Below are 23,826 nucleotides of genomic sequence, written 5' to 3' on the forward strand. Positions count from 1 at the left end.
ATTAAAGATTATAGAAATTGTAATAAAAACTTGGTTTTAATGTTTCTTTTAACTACTAACTATACTGAAACCCCCGTATTTTCTCTATTTTATTTGAAAACGAATAAATGGTTCAAACTAGAAAATGTGAACAAATTCTTTGAGGTTAGTTCAATTCACTTAAATTTAAATTGAAATCACAAACGAAATTAAATGAATTTACACAACAAAAAAATGTTTTGAATGTTAGTAAGTTTTAAAATAAATTTTAAATTATATCCTATTGAAACAGTTTTACAATAGTCTTTTATGTATAATTAAAAACAAAATATATTATAAGAATCACTTGTGGCTTTAAATATTATTTAAAATAAAAGATACATTTTAAATTTAAATTCTACACTAAAAATTAAAAAATGTTTAACTCATTAAGCCACAAAAAATACTAAAAAAAATGTATACGTTTTTGGGGAATAATGAAAACAACAATTATCAATACTACTTTGTGGATTTTAATATTTTTTATACAGTTCAGTCTTAAATTAATATTTTAAATATATTTTTAATTTCAAACTATGTATTTTTAAAATTAATAGGAAGTAATATAAAATTTATGAGGGATTTATTTTTATAAAACAACCTTCGTAAAATTTTTGACCCGAGGGTTTTGTTTTTATGTAACAGTTAGGTATAAAAATATTGTGGATATAAATTTTAATAGAAATAGTAAGAGAATTCTTAATAATTATACAGTACTGGAATAAACTATTTTTTCAACATTATTGTTATTATAAAATCCTGATGGTAATAACGAACAAATAAATAATAATGAGAAATTTCAAACTATAGTGAATATGTTTAAAATCCTCGCTTAGGGGAAGGGTATGGATAGTATAACATAAAAGCGACATGAGTAGAGGAATCTCCATATTTTAAGATTTATACAACGCTTTATTGGACAATGGGTTGTCTGTGATACAAAACAGCGTTTTCGACGTCATAATGTACTATTTATCATATTTTATATCGGCAACAAATACCAAAACGCAACACAAGGATAATGAACGGGAAACCTGTGCATACTTCTATAGCAAATTTTTGTGCACGCAAAGGTTAAAATACTTTTAATTGTCAATTTCACAGAAAAAGGGTCTTTAATCAACGTAAAAGTAACACTAATGAAAATAATATGAGTGCATTATCAAAATTATTCAGTAGTTTTAATTACAATAACTGCAAATCCCACTGAAATACCCCAGGGAAAATGTAATAAAACATGGGACTCAAATGTCATCGAATAAATCATTGTTCCGTCAGATATGCAAATTCTTCACACGATTAAATATTTCGGTGATAACTAAACGACTATGCCATTTTCATAATTATCTTTTTATGACAATGTTGAACGAAACGATTTGCTGAAAATTTCAAATCATACGTTTAATTATCAAAATACTTATGTATTTTAAATCACAGATATCTACAACTATTAGAATAATAATAAACATGGATAAGTATTTATCTTATTAAATAATGATTGTCATCTCTTGGCGATTCTCGTGTTATAATTATTACCAAAAAGTTTTATATTTAAATTTTTCAATGTCTATTACTTTGTATGAATTCGGTGCGTTTTTAAATTAAATTTATTTTGTTAAGAATATTAAGTGTTGTAGAGAGTGTGTACACAAATATTTTTTTTAGTATTATTCTCCAAACCCTTTATTTTCCTTTTTAATAAAAATTTATCTTCAGTAATTAAACGGGAACAACTGCTCTTTATAGCTGTGCCTATAATAAGTAATTGAGGTAATTTTAATAAGAGACAGAAAAGTAAAACACAAAATTACGCATTAGCATAATTTTCTATATAATGTTTTTGATAGTAGGGGTTCTTTAAAGTAAAAACTTAACATAAAACAACGAATAGATTTAAATTCCACTACTTTTAGAAGCTTTCTTGGAATAACAAGCTATGTTTTACAAAATGGCTTATTTTCCATAAACTGAGCATACTTCTTTATATAATGTTTTACGTTATACATGTGCATCATTTAATATTTAAATAGTTTAAGTGCTTTGCGTAAAGCGAGTTTTAATATTACTTTGTTAATGAATGGAGTACAATATAAGTGACTTTGTATATAATAAATTTTGGTCATAGTGTAACTTTAAAAGTATATAATAATTATATGTAATTAATGCTATGCCCTTTACATTCATTTTTTTGATCGTTCAATTTAAAATGCTAAAACTTTAGCATGTATATAAAAAGATATGCTCATTTAGCATGTATATAAATAAACTTGTATCTTTAATTGACTTAGAAATATTATTATTTTTTTAGATGTTATTTAGTTAATTAATATGAAACCTATTTTGGTTAAGTTATAAGATATTTACTTTTGTATCTATCTAAATAAGGACGTTCTACATAAAATACCCGCTCAACTTTGAAGTTCTTTTACCACCCTTTAAATTCATTGATTTTAACTACCACAAGGTTATCTTCACCTTATCAACCTACTAAAATTCGTTGACCTGGAATCATAGGTATAGGGAGAAGAAAACCTAAGTATACACACCCATCGGTTAACATGCACAACTGTTTGATAGTCAAAACGTTTATTTACATGGTTTACCAGTATTCTTAAGTTAAAGTCGGAGACAAATTTAATTTCTAAAATTAATTAAGTAAGTTACGTAATGAGTAATCTAATGCGTTTCTTAAATACACAAATCTTTCTATAAGTTTAGGTTTTTAATTAAAATTCATACAAAAGACATCAATTTTTTTTATTTTTGACTAAATACTTGGAAAAAACTTATGATAAGAAGTGTAAGTAGTTCAATGAAATACTAATTTAAAAAAAATCAGCATTATTGATTCCAATTTTTCTTTCTTTTTTTAATCAAATAGTATAGTAAAATATACTTTCTACTGTATTTTAAATATATACATATATATTTTTTTGTATTTTTTAACCCTAATAATTTCATTGGGTAGTTTGCGTCGTTCGACTTTAACGATTTGTTAAATTCATTGTTCTATCCAAATTCCATAAAAGCGTTGTATGTGAAAAACAATGGACCGTTGCAATGTAATTTATCCCGGAAGATGCGATATCCTCGCTAACCTGCAAGTATACAATACTTGTTGTTTCCATTAATCATCGTTTTCGTTACGTTATAGTCTTTTTGGCCGACACATTGTGCGAGGAAATATAATTTTAGTTTTTACTATGGGTAATATTACAACCGCTCTGAATAAACAGGAGGTACGAAGTCGAATTACCGAATAAATAAACTGAGAAAATATTCTTTTAAACAATTGTTGGTTACAAACAAAATATATACAGTGGTTGTTTAACTATGAATCACGTATTAACTTTTAAAAGTATACAGCATATTATATTTTTTTTTTCAGAAGTTAATAGAATACTATGTTCTATGATTTTCCAAAAAAAAAATATATCTATCATCTCCACTTAAAATTTTATTAACTTGAGTATTTTAAATGGAAATATTTATGTCTTAAACTAGATTAACTATAATAAAATCATTTATCTAAAAAAATAAACAGTCACTAACAACTTTATAATAAATATTTTGCAAGTTTTTAACAATTTAATATAAATACTGGACGTGGAACGCGGATCTGTTTATATTTATTTCTAGGCATTTATAAACCCCACTATTCCTTCCACTTAGCTTAAAAATACTAATATCTTTGAAAGTACTTGTACCAAAGTTGCAATCGACCGTTCATTTTCTTATTTTAAATCTAGTAAAAACGTATATGTTTCTATTTAAAGAAACTCAAGTCAATAAAATATAAAACAAAGAGGAAGATAAAACAATTCTTTTTTTTTTAATCATAGAATATAGGATATAATTAACTTTTGAGAAGTAAAATTTTTGTAAACTTTTAAGCATATTACGTGAGTCATTGTTAGACATTCGCTTTGTTTATTGCAGATTAGATACAGTAATAATTGTTTTGAAGTTGCGGCTATAAACAAAAGTGGATGGTCGTGTTAAAGTACGTTTTTCCCTATGCCTGAGGCGTTTTGTGATAAAGTACGTACGTCGCGTAATAAAAATACAATAATATCTGCTTATGAATATTTGGTGTGTGTGATTTGTGTCAAAAAGTTTTTACGGTTCACTTGAACAAAATTATAGCCGCCACCTAACCGCGCAATATAATGTAACAGTGTTTATATATCCAAGGGGTTAAAGAACAAATTGAGCATTTGTCGTATAAAAGTTGCGAAACGAGTAAATAAATGCCAAGAACTTTATAAGTGATATTAAACGTCGCATGTCGATGTTTCGTGCACCGTGTAACTGTTTTTGTTTGAGAAAAATCCTTCAGGGAAAATCAAAGAAGTTTTAGGCTTTGGGTACGTATGATGCCAAACACTGACAATATTTCGAATTCAAGATTTGTATTATTCGACGCCATCACAAGATTAGCTACCCACCGTTTGATTTATTTTGGTTTTTTCTTTTAACTTTCATAATAAAGTGCTGTCTATTATTCAAGAACAACAAGTTCATGAGTGCCTACAAGAAAAGAAATAATATTTTGACGCAAACATTATGCAAAAACGGTCAATAGCAAGAAGGGAAAAATTTTTCCTAGGGATCGTTTTCCGACCCTCTTTATTACTATCGGCACTTGGTTTATTTTTTTCCCTTACCACTCACTGATGACCTACTGTAGCTGGCAGGCGTGATTTATTGGTCGCAAATCCAGGTGCAATAATACCCCTTCCGAGTTTTATGGCTTCTTCATTATTGTTTTTTGCCCCTCTGTTAAATCCTGGTGGCTTAACTTTACCTTATCCTTCAACATCCTGTCGAAACCAAGAATGTATCAGGATCCTTTTTAAAATTTTTATGAATCTATAAAAAAAAACTTTATCTATTCTTTGTTATTTTAAATTAAATTATTTTTGTATTACAATATTGACGAAAAATATTTTAGTGGTTGAAATTTTATAAAAATTTATTACAATTCATTTTTATAATATTAATTTATCAAATTACAGCACATATAATCATTTTTCTTGTATGATAATTTCAGTAATGACTATTATATAAATTTTGTGTTCCATTTAATTATTCATTATTCAATTTGAAGAATGAATTGTAAATTAAAAAATTCTTATTTAATTGTTTCCATGAAAACTTTGTAATATTTAGTTAAACGTGAGATTTGAATTACACGGAAAGACGATCATCAATTTGCTAGCGAAATTTAATTGATAAATTATTATTGCTGACAATGATGTAGGTATACAAAAAAGTAATTTTGTTTTAGTCTCGATCAATGATGAAAAATTATTCGTATTTGTTTTTCTTAATACAAAACACGGTGTAAATAAATTACGAATTTAGTTATGGTAGCGTTAGTGATACCCTAATAACTAGGGGCAATAATCTACTGCCAAAGGACCAAAATAATTTCTATTTTATCCTTATGATAAATTTTTACGAAGTTTTTAAAGTTACCTAAACAATTTTTTAAAATGCATAAAATCTTAAGCCCTAGTAATTATGATAATCATTTGGTGCTAATAACTTGTTTTTAACAAAAATAAATACATTTAGCTCTTATATAATATATTATAACATAATTGATTTTTGTATTAAAAATATGATTAAAGGAAATTCATTTCTTTCTTTTACACAAAAGGAAATTATTTATAAAGGCAATTTTCGTTTTCACATTAATTGAATTAATTAAATGCAACTTACAAAGTTCGATAGACTGAATAATTTAAGAGTAAAGATTATTATTGCTTGGATAAATTTAATTTTATCGTTTTAGGTTTTTAATTTTCTTGTAAATTTGATTTTAATTAATATTTTTTTTTGTTTTAAGAAAAATAGCTAAGGAACTATGGTAAAATAATGTAAACTTCAAAATTTTATTAAATTAACTTGTATCTGTTAAAATATAAAATAAATAGATTTTCTTTTTCTATAATTAGGAGAATGGTAATATGGACATCATAAGATTTTAATAACTGTAATTTTTTAACTGATTTAGTTAAATAAATCATTGAAACATCATTGTGTCAAAATTTTTAATTAGTTTAACGGATAAAAATGCACACTTTCATCTGTACATCAACATTAAAATTAAATTAAATTTTGGCCTACAGTTAGTGCAAAATTTAATTGGTACAAATAAGTGAAATTTTTCTTGTGATTTTTTCGAAACTTGGTGCAACATACATATATAAAGGCACAAATATATATAAAAAAATTTATCTATAAAGTATATAAATCTTATTTTTAAGTGTAAGTTAAGAATCTAATTAGTCTTCAAAAAAAAAAAAAAATATTTTAGACTTATAAAATAACAATATTGAATAAAATTAATTTTGTTTCTATTTTGCATTAAAAGATAATATAAAGTAAATTCATTTTGCCTCAGTGTTAATTTACTTTTTTTATTTGTTTGAAACTTACTTAAATTCACATGCACGAAATTCAAATACTGAATTGTACTCTAAAACACTAATAAGCTTACTTTGATTTTGACAAATTTTTAATTATTTTGTCGATGAAATTCATACTTCTCATAACAATAATTTTTAAATCATTAGGCTATAAATTTGAAATTTGATAACTACATCAAAAATCACAATTACAAAGGAACATATTATTATTTACTACAAAATGAATTGAAGACCATATAAGTTATAATCGGCATAATTATTAATTAAATTTAACATTATTTTAACGTGATTTTTATTTCACCCCAACAGTACATTTTGCCACACATTCTTCTATTAACAATTGGGCTAAAAACATTATCACACCTTCAAAAAATCTAAATTTTTATTCTTATTTTAAGATAATAAATTTTATTTTATATTTAAATGTCATTAGACTATAATTAATATTAATATATGACATTGTTTAATCAATTTTTATTTAATGTGCCTCTAAAACTAGAAATTATTTCGTTTGAAATACGTTTATGTAAAAATATATTGTCAACTATGTGTTTTTGAAGTTTTACATTTTTAATTTTTTTTTTCATTGAGTTTTACTGAAAATAAATTAATATATTAACAAATGTATTTAAGATTTTATTGATATTTAATGACATTTTGATATGAAATGATTTAGAAAATTTAACCAGTTGTTAATAGAACCATAGATTCAATCAATATTTTTTTAATTATTTATGTCTTTGTGTAATTCCTATAATTTCGGAAATTTGATTTGTATTTTAACAAAGAATTTAAGGAAATTATACTCAGGTATTTATCAATTAGGTAAAATATTACTAAGGGTTATCACAGTAAAATGCTTTCGTGGAATAATTTTGTTAAACGGATATAACATTGTTGATTTAAAAGTAGCAAATAAGCTCGGTATTTAATTTCCCACTCATTCTGGTTCAACCTTGTTCTACACGCAGAAAACCGTTTTCCTCCCTCGCGTTTCTAAACTGTTAGTAATAATCAAATATTTACGTCGATAAAAGGGTACCAATGTATTATTCAGTAGCCGTCAGCTAAAAGAAATAAAACACACGGTCACGTGCCACGATGGCGATTTATATAAACTTCGGCCTCATATCTCTCGATACGGCGATATATTTTCCATGGGCCGTTGCTCAGTTCTCGTCGAGCGAGAAACTTTAACTAGACCTGTATAAATTTAAAATATAAGTCTTGTAAATCAAATTAAGTAAAACATGATATCCAGTAATAGTTTTTTTTTAGTTTTACCAAACAAATTATTTTTTCCTCGATTTAAGTTACAGACCGACTACACTAGGGTTATGCAGTAAAAAAAAATACAAATATTCAGAGAGCCAAAAATATACTTCAAAATGTATTTATTTAGTTTCAAAAGTCTAATAGGTGATTCAGTGGTTTTGATACGGAATTCTTTCATGATGTTATTTTGCCTACACAAAACGCCGTTCGATTTTTTATATAATTATGTGAAAAGGGTTAATTATTGACTGGTATTAATTACTTTAGAATAAAGTAACCATAATTATAATAATAATCCAATAACTTTCTTGTTTCTCATTTGTTTTGCAGTGTTATCTATTTTTATAGCTGTTTTATTAATTGTATACTGATGTATCATACTAACATTTGTATTTCTGTTATTATTTTCTCTCTATTATTGTATTGTACAATTAACATTATTATAATTTTATCTTAAAGCTAAAATTTCGTAAATAATTAACTTGTATACGTAGAGATAGTTTCCTAGTATTAATAAATTCTATAGGGATGTAAGAAATAATTACAGTTATTTTTGCGCAGTTTATATGATCATAAAAATCAAATATGGTTTGTCTAGCTATAATTTTTTGGAAATCGTTTACCATAATTAAAGATATGACGAAGGATTTGCATATTTTCTAAGATGGCGTTTTAATTATTATAAGCGTGGAATGATGGAAGGGCAATCATCAGTGATCATAACCAGAGGGTGTCACGTTTGGTAAACAAAAATGCTAATGAAAGAAACATTTTCTCGCATTTATTTTGTATTTCAAAAAAAAAAAATTAGTCGCTTAGGTTTTCTTTCTTTTCCCTTTTTTTTTTTTGTTAGAAATCCTCTTTTTAGTGTTGATATCATTTAGATTGGCCTTTGGGATAAAACGAAGCCTGCGGTCGTAGTAATAATAATATAATCCCTATAACTGCTTTGTATGTTGCAACGTAAACGAAAGCTTGCGGTCAAAGAGATTCCCATTTAGATCGTAAGTGTCGGTAAAAGCAAGTGTGAAAATGTACACAACGGAGGTGGCTTTGACGTGGGAAATAGGGAAACTGTTGATTAACGAAGGCTCATTGCACCTTTACAATCAAGCGAATTTGGAACTACATATACTCTATAAGAATATCATGTATTCATGTATGTTATGTCACCGTTAGTTTTCCTCTTGAAAAAAAAAAAACTCTAAAATTTATAAATGGAATTTGCAATGTCTAGAGCGTTATACTATTAACAATAAATTACTCGCATTTAATTATTTTCATAATATTATAGTAATAAACTATTATATTATAATAAGTTATATTTGTAAACGTCGTACAAAATACTCGACAAATTTGATCATTTTTAGATAAGTATGCAACTCCAGTATATTTAATTAATGTTGAAAATATTGCTCGCGTGTTTCAAACTAATAAATGAAATCAGTTTTTATTTTAGCTTCATTTCCATATATTTTATAATTTTATGACATTATTTAATGCGTTTTAGTAATCATTTAATACTTAAATAAGCTAAAACTATTTATAAAAACAATAAATGGCAGTCGCTAATAATCACCTATAAAACCGATGAATATTTTTTTATAGCCATAAGGTAAAGTGGTAAATCGATGAACTGCAAACAAAATATTAAAATGTCGAGTTTCGTCCGTGCGAGGCAAGTGTACTGTTTCAATTTTGAATCAAAAACCCTTTTACTTGATCTGCGTAGCAGTTCTGCGAATGTATTCTTGCGACATAATTATAGCTATTTATTATGCCAAAACGAACACGGCATGTATACTTACTGAAAGTGCTTGGCAGCGGCATAAAGGTGTTTGGCGGGCGGAACAGAGCTGTTGCCCGTGCAAGAGTTAGCTTAAAATTAGATTCATGTCTTGAACCACTATTAGAGGATGCGCACTTATATTTTGCTGCGAGAGCGAAAACCTTAATTAATTTTCATGCGGTTGCCCTCGTGGAAAGTATTAAACCAGACTACTGTGAACACCATTCAAGTGTTTACGAAAAACACGGCAATGATGTATAAACTTTAAAGTCTACTTAAAATCTCGACGCATCTGACGCCGAAGTCGCCCCGCGCACAGTGAGCTAACGAGATAGGGATCAACATCGTCTCGATTTACGTTCCACTGCGAGGAATAACTGTAATGATTTTTGAATCAAAAAGAGCTTCCAATAAAACCGCAATCGTTGTACTCCGTAATCATTAACAAATCTGATCATTGTTGAAAATCGATTCTTATATCGGACTTCGTCAAGATGAATTCCGCGTAACACACGGTGGAGACGAGTTACTCTCGTCACGGTCGGCATTGTATAAATATTACATTATACCCACACTGTTTGTGTAGGTTTAAAGTCTTTGTAGCGTAATATTACACCGGAACATCAAGCCAAAAGTCCATTAAAATAATTAAGAGACCGCTTTCTGAGGGATGCAATATACCTAAGTAGAAGACGAGGAAAAAACCTTCTACAACGTTATAATGCATACCTGTCCGCCTTATAATGGAAGCCTTTTGTAATGGTATCGTTACCACCACCACGACCGCCCGGCTCATCGTCGACGTCTCAGGGAAAACTTTGGACCCTTCATCTGAAACATCTTGGCACTTAACAATTTTAACTCGATAAACTCGTTCATCGTCGACTAAACTCATTATGTGTGGAGTCATTGAATTTATAATTTGCCCCCCCCCTGAACTGGTTATGAGCAACTGTACAGCAGCAAACGACGTGAAATGACATTCAGAAAGTGAGTTATGCGCTGACCGATCGACTGAACTGCCAGCAATTTGTATTTGTCTAACTTTTGCCCTTCCCTACCTGTTGACATAGCGGTCGGATAAAAAGGTATTGCGCTTGAAATATGTAGCCGGTGTTCAATATTACTTGTCCTCATATAATTTGTAGTTGCTGCTAACTTGTAAGTGGCAACTATTCGAATGACGGTTGTTGTATATTATCATCACACAACTCATGGCGATGATGACTTCTCGGTGGACGCGTTTTGTGTTGTTACAAATGTTGCGGTCTCACAAAAGTATAATAAAAGTCAACAACACTGAATGCAAATATTATTTATAGTATGGTCATGTTTATTTTCAAGAGTTTGTAATTCATTATTTTTAATATATATGTACTTGCACGTGAAAAGCGATTAGATTAAAAAACTTAAAATTAAAAACTTTTTAATTATTACAATTTATATTGAATTGTATCGGCAATTTTTGTCGATACTTGACCAAAACGTACCAATTATGCATAATTAATACGTTTACCTTCATACATAATATAATCAATAAAGCGACTGGCATCGATCGCAATGACAACAACAGGCGAACACAGCTCTGAATATTTTGTCCTAAGTGTAAAGAAATGTCTTTATTAAGAAATATGACATTTAAGTTTTAGGAAAGCACAAAAAAGTTGTTACATTACAACCTATTCATGGTTAGAATAATGCGCTGTTTTTTGTTATTGTGAAATACATTTTGTACAAATATGAACAAAGATTAAAATCAGAGAAAATGATTTAAATATCCTTTGCAGCTATTAACAATATTGGTCAGAGATTCCACGAATAAATTTATGTATATTACTATTTAATTGGAGTAGTTGAAAAATACATAAAACTCATTTTCAGTAGCTAATAATTAAATTTGCATCCATAAACATTGTAATATCTAGAAATTTATTTCACAAACTTATGATGTTTAATTATATAAATCAGAACCCGAATTTCAATTCAAAATTGAATATATTATGTATATTTGCGTCTACAAAAATGATTGATAGTGTATTAATTATTGTAAAAATGCTAATGTTTAGTACGTTTTTTTATTTAAATATTATATGGTAAGTAATTTATAATTATATATTATTTTTAAATTGCATATAAAATTGATTACACCCTATTTTTTAAAAGTTCAGTATATCTTAAGATATAATAATAAAAATATATAATTTTATAATAAAAATTGATCAATTGTGGTTAATTAATTAATTAAAATGAAAACTATTAAAAATATTAAACTCAATATGTACAATTATTATATATAATTTATTAACGATTCAAAAAAATCTTTTTTAATTTTCCATTAAATTATGATCAATATTTCATAATAATTTATATATATGACATATTCACATTGAGTATACATTTAATTTTAATTTTTTCAATTGGTAATAGTATTTTTGAGCTATGTTTTTTATAGTAATAACTTTTTTTTTAAATGAATATTTTAGGCCTTTTTATTGTTAATTATCATTTGAAATAATTTTATTAAGTAATGTTAAATAACCTATCTATAGTATAATATAATTTTTATACGGATTTACTCAATTTTTTAACTTCGATGCGAACCTGAGAAGGTATTAATTTTACTATGTTGTATTTTCTTTTGTCTCTATGCCACTTTATCTCTGCTCTCGCCGAATTGACCCTATCAACGATACGTCCAAAGATCATAAATCGTATCTTGTCCTAGAAATTGCTCTCAAAAATTGAAAAAATGTTCCTCGTTCTCCGTTCAATGGTAAGTCTTCAAAAAAATTACAAATTTAAAAATCGCTAATTTTCGACATTTTTTCAATTTTTTTTATTTAAAACTGCATAACTTTTTGATAAGTTTATGAATTAATAAATTTTTTTTTAAATAAATATATTAGGTATTTACCTATTATTTTATATATTTTTTAACTAAACTTTTGAAAGTGATTTGGAAATACTGATCTTTTACTTTTTATACAGTAACTTTGATAATGATAAAACATAATTGAATTTAACTACCTCTCTGACTTTGTCTAAAACTTTTAATATTTAAATTTTAATAAATTAGGGAACAGTTTAAAATTGATTACTATTGTAACGAAATTTTTTTATGTATTCTTCTTTTAACAGTATAAAAATATTTACTTATTCCTATTTAATTATCATGAGTTATCCACAAAACACCCTGACACATTTTTTTTCTTGAAATTTACTATTGTTATAAAAAATAGAAAATTATCAATGTGTTTTTTTAAAAAAACATTATTTATTTTTTATAATCATACTGTATCATAAAAAAGATAAATTACAAAAATTGTTATGTATTTGATTATCCAAGTTAAATTACTTTAGCACTGTTTCACATTATACTATTTGGAATATTCACAAGTTCATAAAATTATTTATTTATTTAAGTTAACATAATTTTTCCAACAAAATGTAATATTTTCTACTAAGTTTTAATATGAACTTTTAAATACTAGTGATGAATAAGTATTTATAAAAGTGCTTACCAAAATATCTGTGTCTGTGTTAAATTTGGATTTGAGTATAATAGAAGTGAACATTTACTTGTGTTTTTGTTTTCAACGAAGTTTTTTATTAGGACCAAAACAACAATAAATTATTAATATTTTGTTTTTAATATATTTTTGGCGTTTTAGTTAAAGTAATGATCACAACTTTAAAACAATAAACATGTTATAGATTAACGTAAAACAACATAGTAGAGCACATTTCGCAAAATTATTGCTCAAAAATGTTTCATTCGCTATAACAACAACCACTCGACTCACTCCATGGGGTTTCTCCGAGGATAGACGTAGGGCATGTTATCATTTAAAGAAATTACATGCCTTTTAATTTTTTTAGATGTTTTATTTATGAGTCAACACCCTTTTCTTCTCTCAAATAACTCATCAAATAAAGATGGCTCCCAACAGGTTTTAGTTATCTTTATATTGTGTTATTTTATGTACATATTTCTATGTACTAAAATATTTTTTAAGACCATTGCAATAAAAGTTTTGATTTATTTTTATGTCTGGAGCACAACGTATGTAATAGTAAAAATACTATTGCTACTGATCATGCTCGGTGTATTAAACGGTTCATTTAACACCAGGTAAATAGGGTTTTATAAATTTTGGTGTTGTACTTTTTGAAAAAGCTATTTTACTACAACATTAAAGTAGTTGGTCAAAAAATTTATCGCTAATAAAATGTTTATTTTCCTGTGATATTTTTAAAATCCTCTCAAGTTATCTAAAAAATATTTCTATGGAATCAAATAACCAAAGTCAATAGTGCTTACTCCGCAACATGTGTCCACCTGCCTCATATTCTGTATTTATCAGCGCCGTCAACTTCCTATATACCGGCCAAGTCTGAGCGCAAAACCGTAATTCTTCATAAACCCAAGATTTCGGCATCCCGTTCAACGTTTCAGTCGTAAATCACCAGAGTTTAATCAAAATGAATGGCCCGCCAGAAGTCGGGAGGTAAACACAAAAGTGTTGGCGTATGTTCGAGATGTGGGTGTATTGTCTGCATGAACATACAAAGGCGTATGTATGGGAAAATACCACACCTATACGGATAAAACATTTGATGGATATTTTCTTAGAATACAACCAACATATTATCTAACTAACAATTACTCCATAACACGATTCCTTTATTCTCAACAGTTCTCATTTATAGTTGTATCCTAACAGGTAAAACAAAATTCTATTCTTAAATCATTATTACATTTCACCTACTCTAGTTTTCCTGTATTTTGACTTTTCTAATGGTATTATCCTTTCAAAGTTTTTAGGGAAAAGTTATTTTGTGACTTAAACATTTCTTATCGCATTCAAATTTCATTTTCACCAATCATTAGACTATTAACTATTTGGTAGTTTGAAACAGTCTTAACATTAAGAAGACTAATGTATACAAGAAGTATCCTTAATTTTATACTGCTATACTATTCAAACTACACTTTCTCTACAATTACCTAATAACTAATGCGACCGCATTTTGGAGGTATCCGACCCTGTGGCGTAGAAACTCCTGTTGCAACGTCTAATGTTTATATAAACTTAGTGTGATCGGTTCTGAAACTTTCGATTGTTAAAATATATAACGTAGTTAGTCAGTAGTACTTATGGTTGAACTTGAACCCTTTAGTCTTATAACTTATACAAACTGATCATCAATTAACAATTTATGCGAGAATTAAAGCATCAACAATTTTGAATTTACTAAGTACATTTTATTTGAAATTTAAGACTGAAGAAAATTTCTAAAATAAATATTTTATTTTTTCTAGTAAAAATTTTCTTATTTCTAGTAATTTTTGTGCCTAATAAAAATAATTATTACTTACAGCAGTTAGCAATTGAACGATCTCTTGATAAACTGAGAAACATGACAAAAATGGTGCCAATATTACAATAATGGATCCAAAGATTAGAATATACAGTCCAATGTAGACATCCCATATTTGAAGCGTGTCTATCCATTCTTGAAGAACAGTATCCAATCTTGTGTATACTACATAACCCAGCAAAAATACACCAGCAATCTTTGAACATGTAAGAAATATATATATTAAGTTGTCTAAAAGTTATTTTTACACTAAATAAATAATTCTGTTTGACAATATAATTTCCTTTCAAATCATATTTGAACTTAAAATACGCTAAATTAAGTTCTAGTAACTTTATTCGGTACACTTGTATATTTACGTTTTATTTTGTTATTTTTATGTTTTGAAGTTGGAAATGTTGTTTTTACTCTAATCAAATATTATTCATTAATTTTTATTATTTATGATACATTTTGTATCTCAGAGCTATATTTAAAAAAATTCAAATTCTACAACTAAATTAATAATGAAATATTTGTGTTTAGATGTTATTATTCCTAAAAAAGTGGACATATTATAGATTAGGAACTATTTTTTTTAGTACACTTTAAAACATTATATGTACTCTTTATAAGAATATAAAACTGTATTACAAATTTTGTATTATGAGTTTAAAAATATTTTCTATAAATAGTTATATTTTCTTTCAAAACATAGAATAGAATTTAAAAATGATTGAAATCTAAAAGTTAATTAAAAATTTTAAAATTATTAACGACAAAAAGTGCTACCAAAGAACTTTTGTAAACTTTTTCATAATTATATTTCCAATTAGTTTAAATTTTCAAGTTGGAGTCAAATTTTAAAACAACTCAAGCGAAAAGTTTTTTCTTAAAAAGGTTCTGTTTTATAAATTTAACGAAGCTGATATAAACAAAATAGAGTTTTATGAACAACTTTTTGTTAGAAACGCTTTACCGTTAAACTAGTTTTGGAACTGAAGAATTGTAGCGACGGTTTTCTAATGCACCAACCCCATAAGGTACACTAGCATATCATTTAATAATGCTGTCGCAAAACTTTTGACGTCTATCATAAGTTGTCGCCATCTACAACATGGTAACAACAATTTTAGTGTCGCGTATGCTCTTAAAATTGTAAACGATACAACATACAAAAAGTTTTGCTGTTCTGTCTAGAAATACATACCAATTTTTAATGAAAAACAAAGAAAAAATATAGTGTCCAACACTTTTTGTAAAAAATTGAAACGATTGTTTTTCTAAAATACATCCGCTTCGAAACTTCAATAATCACCTGCTATAGCATCAAATACTTAATACCAATTAAAGAGGTATTTTTTTTCTCGCTGACACAACAAATTCATTAAAACTTTTCAGATTATAATTATTTTTGAAATCCTGTTTATCTAAAGTTTCTTTTAAATGTACGACTTAAATGAGAAATTGAAACAAAGTTTGGTTGGTTTATTATAACTCACCTCGTTTGGACAAATTTCTAATAATTATAATTGATATGTTTGTATTATTACATTAATACTTTAAATGTATTTGGCCAAGCTTTGATGCTTGAGTAGATTGATATTTAGTCACAGGCCTTTCCGTTTTTTAACGAGCAATCAGCCTTCTTATAAAGTCGGCTTTCCTTTCATTTGTTGTAGACTAGACAATCTTCTTTGAGTAAGAAAAAACTAAAACAAATCCTATTTGGCAGCAATAATTCTTAATGGGTCGTAAATGTTTAATAAAAAAAAATTAATTTTATCTTTCATCATCTTTTGTTGATTAAAAAAAATACTAATTAATTTGCATCCTCGAAATATTTATAGTATATTTTTTTACTTCATTAATTAAATCAAAATATATTAAGTGTTGATATTTTGCCAACACTGCAAGTATCTTGTGAATGTCTGAGCTGGTGATCACAAGTTGTATTGGAATCATCACGGGACTATGTAGACATAAAACATTGTTATTGTTGTTCTGCTATAGTTTTAGGTGAAAGGTGGTGTAGATAAAACGACCCCTAGGTCGTTTCGATCTCAACTAGAGTATGGAAAGCCTACATGGAAAGAGTCCCCAAGAGTTTACCTTTGATAGGAACTTTGCTAATTAACGGATTACGTCTAAGAGAAAAGATTCCCGAGGCAATGCTGTTGTACTAATAATGGATATACCAATGTATTAAATGTATCTATCAATTTAATTTCTTCTTCTACATATTCCGTTCCTTTTGCACGTCTGCTTTCTGAATGTCATAATATGATATAATGGATAAACAGTCATATCAAATATCATGAAACTGTTTATTTTATTAAAGATATGTCACAGTATTTATGCATTATTATCATTCATAAATATCTTTGACCTTAAATACATTAACAATTCAACAGTGAAATGTAATCATATAACATTAAATATAATTCGGCCAAATTGCTTTAAATTTTAATGTTTTCTGTACACTAGATGTAAACTATTCAAGCAACATTATAAATAAGTTTTATTTAAAAAAAATGAGACTTTGAAAATTTGTAACATAATTTATCGGCTTCGTTTGAGATTTTCTTACAAGTTAATATATTAGAGTTGAGCTCAATCTTTATAAAATAACTATCAAATCATTTTTTTAAAATTATGGTATTTAAATCGACAAAATCACAACACCAAAAACAGCTAATTGAAAAAAATAATTATTTATTCCTTCATAAATAACTATATTACTTAATATCATTCACCATCAATGTTCGGAATATCGCGTAACTTATTATTTAAAACACGTTATTTATGTTATTTGGATTCAAAGCATACATTATTAAGTTTAATTATCTTAACCAATATTTACTTTGTACTCTTTTTTTGCATTTTGTCTTTAAAATTATTTTGGGTTTGCAGTAATTTAAATGATTTAAAATATTACGAAAAGATATCATGTTTCTAAAATAACACCTCATCTAACCAAAAAACATGACTTCACTTAATAAACTCAGATAAGTTTATGTTAATAGTAGTATACTTTTCACTTCAATGCAAAAGTTTTGACCTTAAGACTTCTAAAATTTCGAGTTATCTTAGTTTTATGAAAGTTAAACACATTCTCATTTAAAAAGTTTATTACAAGTATTAAAATTGTCACAATTCTAAAATCCTAAAATGTGCTTCGTGAATTTATTGTACAAACAGAACATTATACCATAGAAATTATTCGTGTTAATTTAATCAAACGAAATTACTGTGTATTTTATTATAAAATAGTTTTGTTTTAATTTCTAGTTTGGAGAATAACTTGATTTAGAGAATGACAAAAAAATGGCCTAGTACCTCAAATCATATTTTAGTTATTGTAACGTACTCTACTTCTTTTTAGAGAAAATCGCATGGAATGGGTTGTTACTTACATATTTGTATAAAATTGCTTAACATACATTTTATATTTAATAATATAAATTAGATAAAAACTGTTAAAATTATAAATTTTACAAAATGTATTAATTTCTCATATCTGGTACGTAATAACCGATAAATAGTCATTAATAATTCCCGTTTATTATCTATAAATCGAGGTAACCAGTAACTAAAGACTTATTATAGTATCATTATTGAACAAAGTGCTATTATCTAGTATGTTTTATGTTCTTTTTCTATATATTAATGCTTCTTAGAGGATCGTAATAGGAAAAGTGAGTATAAAGATCCCTTAAAAATGTGATAGTTATTAAAATTTTAAAGACATTATTTTTTAAAGTTCCTAATGTACCTCTACTACTTTTTCCCCGAGTCAAGCACTGTCTGTCGATTACATCATTAATCTATGAAAAATTCATGTTACATAAATTATTAATTTGGCATGACATCAAAAAAAAAATATTTAGTCGTGGAAAATTAAGAAATAAAATATAAGATTAGCTTATGTAAAACTAACATATAAACATATAAATGTTGTAAATAACGCAAGTTTTGAAGGAGTTTAAATCTCGTATTTTGAATTAATCAATGTAAAAATAATTAATAAAAATTGTATATAAAAACCCAGCACAGGGGGGTCGCGGCACAGTGGTGACGTGGCATAGTTGGATCAAGTATAATGATATCTGATAGTGATTAAAATCACTATAAAAAAAAAAAACGCTTCGATGCAAATCTTTAGATAGTGTTTTATTTAAAAAAATTGGTGGATTATTCCAAATGCTACATGATCTGCTATTGGCTTCGATGCGAAGCTGAGAAGGTATTGGTTTTACTATGATGTGTTTTTTTTTTTTTATTATTGTGTCTGTTACCACTTTTTCTCAGCTCTCACCGAACGGATTTCTTTCAACGATACGTCAAAAGATCACAAATCGTATCTAGTCGAAGACAGTACTCTCAAAAATTGAAAAAATTTCCCTCATTCCCCGTAAATGGGGTGAACCTCCAAAAAAATTACAAATTTAAAAATCGCTAATTTTCGAATTTTTTTCAATTTTTTTTACTAAAAACTACCATAACTTTTTCAAAAATGAACATATCAATATAATTCTTTTTTATATAGATGCTTGATGTCTTTACTTATCATTTGGTATATTTTTTTTGTAAATCTGACACTTAACCTGCCCACAGGGGGGGATTTAAAATGACAACTTTTTCACAAAAAATTAACTTTTTCAACTTAACTTTTGAAAATGTTCCGGAAGGTCTGACACTTTTATATATATCTTAAATTAAATCTAATGTAATGTACTTTAATTTGAAAAAAAAAATTTGACCTCTGGACTTGTCTTCATAGTGAAAACGGCTACCGAATGCTATTTTTGTGTGAAAATTTTCGATTTTATAATTTACATTTTTTACTTTAAAGTGCTATAACTTTTTAAAAAATGTATGAATCATCACAATTTTTTTATGAAAAATAATATTTTTTAATAATCCCTATTTCATTCGACATACTTTATCTTAATCAAGATATTCATAAGGAACTAGCAGATCATGTAGCATTTGTAATAATCCACCAATTTTTTTAAATTAAACACTATCTAAATATTTGCATCGAAGCGTTTATTTTTGATAGTGATTTTAATCACTGTCAGATATCATTATACTTGATTCAACTATTCTACGGCACCACTGTGCCGCGACCCCCCTGTGCTGGGTTTTTTACTCTTATGTTCACTTTATTCAACAAATAATTTCGTTTATGTTTTTTTCAATATTTCGATAAATTTGTTGTAATAATATGACAATTTACAAATTCAGATTCACAGAAGTAAATTTTTTTATTAGAATTGTTAAAATATTTTGAACTTATTGTTATAATTTTATTTTTTTATAAATGATCATCTATTTTACAGACATTTCAGCACATTAAAAAAAAGTGTTTATTTAATAATATTTCAATATTAATGAGTTTCAGTACTAATGAGTTTTTATGCATTTATTATAATAGATATATTAAAACTTATTATAGCTTAAAAATTATTTACAAATAACTAAATGTATTTAATATTTCTAATTCTCCCATAATAATGTGATTTAACTTTCAGTTTAAGTAAATAATAAGCCAATAAGTCAAAAGGCGTTTTGTTATCATTTAATGTTTTTCTTATCTGGCATCGTATATAGTATGCTTCTTTAGCATAACTGATGTCAAAAAACAATTTTTTGCATTTGGTTTTTAAATTATTCCTGGTTTAATCTAATGTGATAAATGAGCATAAGAAGTTAGCGAAATGGTTCGAACGAATGAAATACGTTATTTTCCAGCTGTCATCAGAGATAGAAGTGGAGGAAAATTAATACAAACCTCAAAATGACTTTTTTTCCCTGAAATAAGACATACAATAACTATTTATTTTCCTATACACTATGTATTTTAGACTTAAATGTTTTAAAATAATTGAGTTAAGTCATACACTTACAATTTATTATCAGAATATCATGAAAGAAAACCTGATAGTGTTGTTAAATTTAAAGATTAGAAAAATATTTTATATCATTTAAAAAAATGTTAAATCTCAGTTTTAAACATAAAATATTTTGAAAGGACATCTCTTAATTTACAGTATTGTATTATTATTGAAGTAATGCATTAAGTACTAAATTATAATACACAGCAATTTTTAATTTTGAACACAATACAATAGTAAATTAGACAGTAATATTAAAAACACTAAAAAAAATACAAGCTTAATAAATAAACCGTGGAACCAGAGTCCGATAATTTTTCCAATGTCCTGAAAGAGATGTAGTGATGAGAAGGATAGCTGTGAAAGAGGGAAACACTCGTTATTTCAGCCCTTTTACAATCAGCCTTCGAAATCAATTTGGACACACAAAAGAGGTGTACTGTCTGAAGCACATATCTTGGTTTTTGCCTTTGATCGATAATATTTTACTTCTTTTACTACACTGTGTTCATCAGATCAAAAAGAGAACAGTCCAATGGTACTGATATACAGAATGGAAAATATCTAACTAACAGTTCGTATAACATTTGATACAATCAACATTTCGTTTTATTATTTTTATTTATTTATGTATTCATTTAAACTACGTTAAAATCATATCTCTCATTGTTTATTTTTAATAATAATAAATATATATATATATATATATATATATATATTCGTTTAATTTTTTTTCAAAATGACTAATTTTTAAACACTTACTTATAAAAGTGATAAAAATTTTAGGATAAGTAATTTTAAGTTATAAACATTTTATTACATATATTGGTACAGATCGTACTATAGTATATTTATAACACATACTCCATCTGCATTACGTATCCACTCTATGTATTAAAATAAATAGTTTTTGAGTTAATAGACTAATTTCTTAATGGTACCACATGTTAAATAACATTTAAATGTTCATAGAAATTATTATTAAATTTAGTAGCAAAATTTTTTGAAAATTGGTTTCTTAGTAAACGTGTATTGAACAAATACCCTACAGAAATAAGTTTTCAAAAGTAAAATTTAGAAACAACACGACCACTAACTTATTTTATATTATTACTTTATTCTACTTTCCGGTTATTTTCTTTATTGTTCCCATTTTAATCATAAAATCTTAAAAAATACTTAATATTTAATATAATTTAATAAAGAAATATACTGTCCATTTATTCGTATTAAAATGGTATCTTTACATAAGTCATTTATATAAAACACCCATTTTGAAATTTAAATTATACGATTCTATAAAAACTAATTTCAAGGAATAAAACGTTTAAAATAAAAGAAGCGTTTTTTATAAATGTTTTTATATTATTATAAATTGTGTAGCGTATCAATAACTCAAAAAAATTCTGAGAATCATCATTCTTGATACAACTAAATTAATTTTCTAAATTATTATTTTTCATAAAACTTAAATTTCAGATAGACATTGGTTAATAAGACCTATTGAATAATGAAAAATAAAATATTATCATGTAAAAAAAAATAATTATTCGTTTTTTTCAAAAAAATCATAAATGTGTATATGTTTTTGGACTCATTTGTTTGTGTGCGGATAAATTTTTATAAAGTATTTCAATTTGAAAATTTTCGTATTTTTTTGTATATTTTAATTTATAATTTAATTATTATTAATAGACCAATATAGATTATATTTTTGGTTCTTTTTACACTATCCAGAAGTTTTCTTTGTAGTATATCATAGAAAATCGCTTTATTTTTAATATTGTATAAAAAGAGTTTCTTTTAATTTTTACACTTTTTTCATAAATCAATATATTTTTTTCTTTTCTTGGTAGTACATTAAAGAAAAATGAGTTGACTTTAAAATAAAAGTAAATCCTCAACTATAATACGCTAAAAAGTTAAATATACGTAAAGAGTTTCATGTGTACTTTAATATTATGTATGTGTTTCTGTAGTCGTACTTCATTATATTTATTAAATAAAAAATCTTATAGGTTTTATAATACTACAGAATTCTCTTAAGTTTTATCATGAATGCAACCGGTTGTATAATTATCAGATGAACAAATCACTTGTATGTGTATGTCCCACTTATTTAATCGAATACAAAAATATATTCAGCTCTATCTTAAATATTTATTTCTTATTATGTTCATCAATGTTAATTATAATGTCTAAAGTTGATGGTAACCACTATCTTATAGTGATATGATAACAAATACATAATTACCTGTTTACAGGTATTACATAAGTATTCTGTGATTTGAAAGTTATAAAAATTTATCTACCAAAAAATAAAGTTTTTATAATTTAAATTTATAGAAAAAGCTTAACTTCGAATTTTTATCTCACAACAATATAGAAATAAAGATAGCTGATACACAATATTCATTTCAATTGAGCTAACAGATTCTTTTTCGATGTCATCGAATTTTTCTGTCTGACGTGTATACGACTCCCTGGGGTTACTACCATTAGGGATTTGTTAGAAATATCTACCCACACTTATCTATTAGTCAAGAAATCGAAATCATTAATCGCCAACATCAGTAACGAGCTTTAAATTCATTTAGAAGGTAAAACTTAACAAGAAAAATAACATAAGAATCTTTTTTGGCAAGTGATGAAAAATAATGAACGATATGAGGTTTATGCTTTAACAAATACGTATACAATAATAATTATTAAAAACAAATAAAAAATGTATAATTATAATTATACATTTTTTGTTTGTCTGAAGTTTTATACCAAATAGTAAAACTAAATAGATAATCATTATCTTCTTCTTTTACCTCTACTATATGGATAGACCTTCAAAAACTAAATAGATAATGAAAACTAAAAATTTTATTTTTAAACTACAGCATTAGAACTAAAATCAATGAATTTGTTTTTATTTGAACTTCTAGGAATTGTTTCAACAAAGCTATAAGTAAAACAATTGAAAATCCAAAGCCATTCTACTTTTGGGAATCAAAAACCAATTATGTTCGCTAGAAAAACTTTTCAATATCCAATTTGT

At 26.2% G+C, this 23,826-nt stretch overlaps 1 protein-coding gene across 1 annotated transcript in view; it reads right to left on the reverse strand.

Annotated features, from left to right (window-relative positions):
- Positions 1–23,826, reverse strand: part of LOC126899228 (tetraspanin-2A) — a 48,935-nt gene that overhangs the window by 6,917 nt on the left and 18,192 nt on the right. The window contains exon 2 of the mRNA XM_050673844.1: positions 14,900–15,097. Coding sequence (XP_050529801.1) covers positions 14,900–15,097 — 198 coding nt within the window. The remainder of the gene's footprint in view (positions 1–14,899; positions 15,098–23,826) is intronic.

The sequence above is a fragment of the Daktulosphaira vitifoliae genome, unplaced genomic scaffold (assembly GCF_025091365.1).
Source record: "Daktulosphaira vitifoliae isolate Bord-2020 unplaced genomic scaffold, ASM2509136v1 Scaffold_1, whole genome shotgun sequence".
Taxonomy (NCBI): Eukaryota; Metazoa; Arthropoda; class Insecta; order Hemiptera; family Phylloxeridae; genus Daktulosphaira; species Daktulosphaira vitifoliae.